The sequence below is a fragment of the Nicotiana sylvestris genome, chromosome 9, assembly GCF_000393655.2.
Source record: "Nicotiana sylvestris chromosome 9, ASM39365v2, whole genome shotgun sequence".
Lineage (NCBI taxonomy): Eukaryota > Viridiplantae > Streptophyta > Magnoliopsida > Solanales > Solanaceae > Nicotiana > Nicotiana sylvestris.
The window spans coordinates 92653956-92662845 of record NC_091065.1 but is presented as its reverse complement, the minus strand read 5'-3'; the positions used below and the strand labels follow the sequence as shown (position 1 = coordinate 92662845).

The 8890-nt window shown below is 39.1% G+C and overlaps 1 protein-coding gene across 1 annotated transcript; it reads left to right on the top strand.

Moving 5' to 3' along the window:
• Window positions 1–4857: 4857 nt before the first annotated feature.
• On the top strand, window positions 4858–8373 carry LOC104248633 (CDT1-like protein a, chloroplastic). The gene is made up of 7 exons (XM_009804937.2): window positions 4858–5215; window positions 5433–5543; window positions 5646–5880; window positions 6641–7345; window positions 7532–7733; window positions 7812–7902; window positions 8063–8373. The coding sequence occupies exons 3-7, from the start codon at window positions 5743–5745 to the stop codon at window positions 8145–8147; spliced, it is 1221 nt and encodes a 406-aa protein (XP_009803239.1). The 5' UTR covers window positions 4858–5215; window positions 5433–5543; window positions 5646–5742; the 3' UTR covers window positions 8148–8373.
• The last annotated feature ends 517 nt before the right edge of the window (window positions 8374–8890 follow it).

Sequence of the window (8890 nt, the reverse complement as noted above, 5' to 3'; positions counted from 1 at the left end):
GTAAAAAATACACAAGTAAATTTCATAGAATCATTTTTTTAATTTAAATTGTAAATGCGAATAAGATATGATTTCTTACCAAATTTATGTAAACCTCGGATAATAAAGAACGGCCCATGGGCCTTTTCGTTGACTCTCTTGCCTTTGGGCCTGGGAAAATTTGGCGCGAAGTCTGACATGGCACAGGAGACACATCAGCTTCCACCTCAGCACTCCCGCCAAAAGAGCCTTATAACAGATACACACAAAATCGCGGTTCACTTTGCCATTGTTGTTATTGCTCATCCATGGAGTCTTCTCAATCTTCTTATTTATCCAAGAAACAACTCTTCCCTACCTCGAAACTATCCCTCTTTTAGAAAACGCTTCTCAACTCATATTCTCGTGTGCAAATACATTAATATATACATGAGTTTCTTAGATAATAAGACTCTAAAGTTGTGACTGCTAAGGACTCCTAATGATAGAATACTTACAATATCTTCAGGCCAATCCTAATATTCAGCAATTACGTACAAATAGACTTCCACACAAACTCCTACGTGACATTATCCTTACACGCCCCCTCAAGTTGAGCAGGGTGTGGAACAACTGTCAACTTGCGCTTCAAATCTTGGAAGCGAACCTTGGACAAAGGCTTGGTGAGAGCATCGGCCACTTGATCATGAGAACTCACATACCTGACCGACAAAGACTTTCCACGAACCTTGTCACGGACAAAATGAAAATCGATTTCCATATGTTTTGTTCGAGAATGAAAAATGGGATTAGCAGTCAAGTAGGTAGCACTAAGATTATCACACCAGAGAATGGGAATAGAGGTGGTAAAGCATCCAATCTCTCGGAGGAGAAGCTCAACCCATGTCATCTTAGAGGTAGCAGCAGCTAATGCATGATATTCAGCCTTTGTGCTCGATCGCCATACAGCTTTTTGCTTTCGAGAAGCCCATAAAATCAAATTAGAGCCAAGAAAAATGGCGAAGCCAGTGGTAGACTTGCGATCATCAACATCACCTACCCAATCTGAATCACTATAACCATGAAACAAGCCAGAGAATCCATAGGACAATGCATAAACTGTGAAACTTTGTTAACCGCATACGCTATATCGGGTCTAGTAAACGTCAAGTATTGTAAAGCTCCAACGGTACTCCTATAGAGAGTCTGATCATGAAATGGACGTCCACCAGTTGTGGAGAGCTTGGATGAGGTTGAAGCTGGTGTGGAGACAGGACCACACGACCCCATTTTCACACGATTAAGAAGGTCGTTAACATACTTACCTTGCGACAAATGTAATCCTTCGTGCGTCCAGTTGGCTTGAATGCCCAAGAAATAAGATAATTTCCCCAAATTTCTAATAGCAAATTGAGTTTGTAGTTTGGCAATAAGAGCTGCAATATGAGCAGAATTAGAACCCATAACTAAAATGTCATCAACATATATTAAACAAAATAGCTTGCCATCGGCGTTCGGCATATAGAACAGAGAACTATCGGTTTTGGATCCCACCAAGCCTAGAGAAAGAAGTTCATCAGCTAAACGCTTATTCCACATACGTGGGGCCTGTTTGAGGTCGTAGAGAGATCGTTTAAGTAAACAAACATGATCTGGACGAGTAGGATCAATAAATCCGGGAGGTTGAGACATATATACAGTCTCATCTAAGTTTCCATGAAGAAAGGCATTAGAAATATCCAGTTGAGTAATGTGCCACTGATGAGACACTACCAAGGATAACAACAATCGTATGGTGGCCGGCTTAACAACTGGACTAAATGTGTCGGAAAAATCGATGTCCGGTCGTTGATGATATTCTTTAGCCACAAGCCTTGCTTTATAGCGATCCAATGAACCATCCGACTTTAACTTTGTCTTGAATACCCACTTACAACCAATGACGTTGTGAGATGGCGATGGTGGAACTAGTTCCCAAGTACCATTGTGAATAAGGGCATTATACTCCTCTGACATGGAGCGACGCCAATAAATATCCTTGATAGCCTGTGAGTAGCAAGAAGGTTCCATTATTGCTGATGTTGGTGTCAAAACAAACATGGAAAATGGCTTCTTAGGCTTTAGTAAGCCTGTTTGTGATCGTGTGACCATCTTTTGCGAAGCCGGAGCTGCTGGTTGTAGTGTAGCAGTTGAAGTGTCTCCAAGATCAAGAGAGTGCATTGTACCAGATAGAGGATTTTCTTCAACAAGAGTGGGTGACATCAAGTCTACACCATAAGATACTCTAACTTGTAAAGGTTGATCAATAGCAATTGTATGTCCATGAGTAGGATCAACAGATGATGAGGATGGGTACTTAGACAAAGATTCTGCAGGTGGAGAGGGTGAAGGCGGATTCGATGTATGCGATAGGGATGAAAGTTGTGGCAGATATGGTTGAAGACTTGAAGGGTCAGCAAGAGGCTGGAATGGCAACTTCACATTTAGAGATTCAGATTTAGCATTGGGTATAGAGAGGCACCACGACATCCTGTGAAACAAATGGAAAAATATTTTCATCAAAGATTACATGACGAGAAACGTAAAATTTTGAAGAAACTGGGTCAAAGCATTTGTACCCTTTATGTAACTTACTATAGCCCAAAAATACACATGGTTTGGATCGAGGAGACAATTTATCCTTTGTATAAGGACGAAGCCATGGGAAATAAAGGCAACCAAAAATACGCAACAGAGAGTAATCTGGATCGGTTTTAAACAACATATGAAATGGAGTTTTATTTCCTAAGCGTGGGGTTGGTAGACGATTAATAGTATACATAGCAGTATCAAATGCATTTGTCCAAAATTTGTGTGGGACATTAGCATGATGTAGCAAAGCTCGGCCAGTTTCAACAATATGCCTATGCTTTCTTTCGGCACAACCATTTTGTTCGGGGGTATACGGACATGAGGAACGTTGCACAATTCCATTATCTCTCAAATAATTTGTTAAGGCTTGATATTCCCCTCCCTAATCAGCTTGAAAACTTTTAATAGGACGACCAAAATATTTTTCAACAAGTGTGCGAAATTGCATAAAAATTGAAAGGACCTCAGATTTAAAGCGAAGAAAATAAATCCATGTATATTTGCTAAAGTGATCAAAGAAAATCACATAATATCGATAGCCGTCACTAGAAAAAACTGGAGCAGGACCCCAAACATCTGAACAAACTAAATCTAAAGGCCCGGAGGCTTGAAAACTAGACTCACAAAAAGGAACTTTATGACTCTTACTAACAGCACATGTAGAACATAAACGAGAAGATTTAAATGAAGGGACGATGATGCTAGATGATAATGTTTGACAAACTGTAGGATAGGATGTATGAGCCAAACGAGCATGCCAAACCCCAAGAGACGCAGCATAAGAAGCAGGTGCAGATGACTTCCACATAGGAAGAGAATATAATCCAGCTTTATCAGGACCTGTGTGCAGTATTGCCCTCGTCACCAAGTCCTTAATCAAAAAATGGTTAGGAAAGAATTCAATTGAAACTTGGTTAGATTTAGTAAAAGAACTGATAGATAATAAATTTTGAGTAGCAGTTGGAACATGTAAGATATCATCAAGATTGAACTTTTTGTCAGAAATAATAACAGAGCTTTTACCAACGTGAGAAATAGGAAGTTTGGAACCATTACCTAATGTGACTTCTTCAGGACCTTGGTATTCGGAATGAATACCCAAGTTATCAAGGTCAGCTGTAAGATGGTGTGTGGTGCCACTATCCATTACCCAGTCTTGGGCAGAAGGGGTTCTTGCTAAATTGGAAACAGGTGGTCTCGAAGTTTTGTTGCCATTGCTAATTTTAGGAGATGGACATGCGCGTGCAATATGACCTTTGCCTTCACAGTTATGGCAAATAATTCCAGACATGTCCGGGGCTTGGGATTGAGTAGTATTGGTCTGTTGAGTAGAATTTTGAGACCCACGATGTTGAGAAAATTGATTAAAGCCTTGATTGGAGGAGCGTCCACGACCTCGACCCCCTCAGCCTCTACCACGTCCACGAGTAGCAGAAAAGGAACTATGAGTAAATTGTGCTGTAGGTGCAGTGACAGTAATGGCTTCATCCCTTTTTAACTGCCGTTCTTCATTCTATAACAATCCATATAATGCATCAAAAGTAATATCCTCTTGACGCGATTCAAGCGACCTAGTAAAAGGACGATAAACAGGTCCTAGTCCAGCAAGAACAAATTCCACCAGATCATCATTAGGAACTGGATGTTGCAATGCAGCCAACTTATCTGTTATTGCCTTTGCCTTTTGCACATATGACTCAATACTGGCATTATCACGACGCAAAGTGTGCAACTGCGTCTTAAGGTCACGAATCTGTGGCTTTGAGCCGGAAGCATATGCAGCAACAAGCTTATTCCAAGCGTCACGAGCAGTTGCTGCTCCAACCAACTGAGGCAAGATACTTTCTGAAACAGAAGCAACAATGCAACTTAAAACAAGTTGATCTTCACGTAACCAAACCGTATAGGCCGGGTTGGGTTTGGTATTAGTATCATCTAGGAATTGTGTTGGCATCTGTTTACTATCATCAATGTGATGGTTCAAACCACATGCATATACCATAGGCATAAACTGTGTCTTCCACAGAAGAAAGTTTGAAGATGTGAGTTTCACAGGCAATTGATGTGCGAGATTTGGAGAAGGAGAGACAACAGATAGGCTTGAAGCCATTGAAGAGCTGTTGTTTTCACCCATGGAAGCGTAGAAAAAAATTGGGTTGGTTTAACCTCTAATGGCTCTTGATACCATTTAGAAAACGCTTCTCAACTCATATTCTCGTGTGCAAATACATTAATATATACATGAGTTTCTTATTCTATCATTAGAATAAGACTCTAATGATAGAATACTTACAACATCTTCAGGCCAATCCTAATATTTATCCTTACACCTCTCAAAACAATCCGACCCGAATTACGCCGGGGCTCCGTGTCAGGATGCATGGAACACCAAGACCCCCGAGAAGCCCATTGATCATCCTCGCCGGACTCGGAACCGCAATGCCGCCTTCTCCTTAAAACAAGTCCGGCAAGCCACGCAGAAGTTCTGCAAGTCGGATCTAAACCACCCAACTCCCCAACCCGACAGGTTATTGAGCTCCGGTAAATCCCATGGGGTCTCTTCTTTCTCGGGCTCTTCGAAAGCCAAACCCAAGAAGCCTACTCACCCAGTAAAGCTACCAGAAAAGTAAGTGTTTCAAATGAAAAAATTGTATATAGAATAAATAGTTTCTGAAATAATACTAGTTCAAATTTATACCATTGTGTATTTAGAAATAATCTAATTTTAAACTTGTTATTAGAACTCCAAAGTGCATCATATAAAATGGGATGGAGGGTCAAATTGATTTGGATGGAGGAAGTAGTTTGTTCTCCTTAATTTTGACATTAGTGTATGTGTGCAGGTACGAATTGTTAGATACGTTCTTTAGTAGCTTGGACAGTCTGCTGCAGTTTAAGAGTTCTTCCACAACATTCACAAACATTAGTTCCAAAATTGAGTGGTTAACTGATAGGTAAACAAAATGATGACAACGTACTCTGAATGCAACTTTTTCTATTGACAACTTCTCTGTCAATTGTTGTTAATTCTCTAGCTTATCATTAATTTTTTGCAGGAGATTTTCTTACGCTCATTTAGCGCAGCTGAAGTTTATTTTACCTGAGGCAATTGAGATTAAAAAAATCCTTGTGTGCGATGAACGTACGTATTGTATGAAGCCTGAACTTCATATTGCATTAAATGCTAATGCAGTTGAAATTGACGAGAAGCTGAAATCAAGTAGTAGCTCTGATCAGCAAAGGAAAGTCTTCCGGACACGGCTTTTGAACTTTTTAATATCCCATCCTCAGGTGAGAAATTTTTCTTTCAAATTATAGACTTTGCATTTAACATTTTGTTGAGACTTCAAATTTTAGGTCAATGTTAGAAATGAGGTTGGTGTTTTAGTGTTGGTTTGATCTGACTATACTTATCTGGTGTCATGTTTTTTCAGTTTTATACACATACATGTGACAAAATTGTTTAAATGCTTCGCATATTTACCTCTACCCCATGCTTTATGTTAATTTTTTTTATGGAAACCATAGCTAAAGTGAAACTAACTTAAAGAGAGCGCAGCAATGAATTTCATTTGCAGATTTTTCTACATTGATGCATTGTGTTTGACTACTGGCATCTGAAGAAAACTTTTCATGCCTTTCTACAAACTTTAGTTAAACTGAATACTACATGACAAAGCTTTTAGGGGATTAAACATATATTTTTAACTTTATTTCTGGAATAGATTCAGACATGAAGCAGTTGATAATGTTATCACCACATAAAAAGAAAAGCCTACTAATTTGACGAAGTATTAGATTTACCTTACTGTTTGCACACAGTTTTGATAAAATCACAGCTGCTTGGCTGATTGAATAACCAGCATGAAGAGTTGCTATAGTGGCTGGCATGTTGGCAATTAAGACTTACGAACATTTATTTGAACGGTTCTTCCCGATCTTCTCTTCTTCCCAAAGTCCTTTAGTAGAAATGGAAGGAGAGGTGTTAGTTATATAAATTTCCTTTTCTATAAAGCTGGTGATTTTAAGGAATACTATTTTCTGGATGCAGGGAGATGACATTCCAGAGGAAGCACTACCTGGACCATTCGGTGAGTCAAGGCACGAAGTATTGACAAATTCATCTGGATCAGCTGGCTCACAGTTGATAAGTGAAACACCAATTGGTTCAGTGCCGGAGCAGCAAGCATCTGCATCTCACCTGTCTCAATCTTTCAAAAGAAGATTTTCATGCCAAGTATCAATTGGTGAAACGGAGAATGCCAAGCAACACCCACCAGTCACGGAATGCCAAATAGCTAAAAGTTCCAATAACAAAAGAACCTCAACAGCTTCTGATAAATGCCCTTCTAAAATGCCTACAACGCAAACTAGCACAGTTAAAAACTCATCGCAAGTGGTTGCTTTCGATACTTTACTGCTGTCTCCTCTGCCTGCCACTCCAATGAAGAATATAAAGGGCGATGATGGATATGCTTTATTAACTGCTGAAGGAACTCAAGAAGGACTTACATCTACACCAGAAAAACTGATGACTTCTACCCCTATGCCTCAATCCCCCAAGAGATGTACGAGTCCTAATAGTGATTCAACTGAATCACCAAGCAAGCTAGTTAGGCGACCTCCTTGTAATAGGTCTTTGAACTTCAATACTCCTGTGAAGAGTTCAAAGGTTACTGATAAAGCGTGTGAGGGTGCAGGATTGCCAATAAATAGTGATATCATCGACATTTTTCTGAAGGATCTTCTGCAGTCGGTTAGACACAAATGAACTTTCTAAGATTAATTTCCATAATGATATTACTTTTTCTAGATTAATTTCACCTAAGTTTGTAACTTAGATGAAGTTTATTCCCTAGTTATTAAACGGAGAGGAATTGGAATATCCATATTTCTAAGTCCACTATTGAGTGCCAGTGACAAATGCTTCATTGCTCTGCAGATACTACAAAAAGAGAGGAAGAAGCTAGAGGAGCAAGATCCAGCCTTATCCCAAGCAAAATGGCGCAAGCAGATGATTTCAAGCTTGCCTAAATTTTTTGACATGATATATTTCCTATTTCAATCAGGAAGACGCATGGTGATTACAAAAGAGAAACTTATTCATAAAGTAATTTCAAGCCATCTAGAGATTGCTGATAGAAGTAAGCCTGGATACAATCATTTCGCTGCATATCTTGGAAACTGCATCTGACTTGAATCTGTATGTTTTATGTTTGCAGGAGAAGTTGAAGAGAAACTCAGCTTATTGCAAGAACTTGCTCCTGAATGGATTTACAAAAAGGTGGCAGCTAGTGGAGATCTTCTCTTATGGTAAAGCTTGTTTCTCCTTAAGAGTGCCTGCCTGATAATTTTTCTACATATTTGGTTAAAATGATAAGCAACGAGCGTTCAAGGATTAAATGCCAGTTGATACTGTTTTTGCAGTCACAACTACGAGGCTTGATGTCATTAGTTTTGTTTTCTTTTGCAGTGTTAACCAGATATCAAGTCCTAAAGAACTACGCACAAGACTAGCTGAAGCGAAATTAGAGAAACAAGAAGATGGTCGTATATAAAACTTTGTTAAATTAGATTAACAATTCAATATATTCTTCTCTAGTGCAGCATTCATGGATGCAGATTGCAGCAGTACCGTTTAGTACAGTGCAATTATTATTTAACCAAGACCTAAGTCAGCTTGCAAGTTAGGGCTAATAAGGGCTACTGTTTGAAGATTTAGATATGTTCTCCTTGTATATAGTACTGAGCTTCTCTTGGAATAAGATTTTGTTAGTCCTTGTATATGGCCCCGGGTAGGGCTGTGCGCGGATCGGATCGGATCGGATTTAGCACATTTCGGATTCGGATTTCAGATTCTAGAAAATGCAATCCGAATCCGATCCGAATTATATCGGATCGGATTTAAAATTTGGATCGGATCGGATCGTATTATTATGCCTTAAAGTTAAACTAATATGTATATTTCTTTTGTAAAAGAGGCAATACATTAAGAAAAATTCACGTTTATGCAATTATGAGAGTATTATGGTACCAATATAGTTAAATCTAGCAATTGTAAAGGTAATAACTTGGAGGTTAGATGTAAAGGTAGTACTGACTATCCGAAATTAAAGTGTAGTATTTATACATGCCCTAATAATTTTGGATTTCGGATCGGATTAAAATATACCAATCCGGAATCTGATCCGAAATTCGAGATTTTAATAAACACAATTCGAAATCCGATCCAATCTGAAATTGAATGGATCGGTTCGGATTTCGGATATCCGATCCGAATGAACAGCCCTAGCCCCGGGCA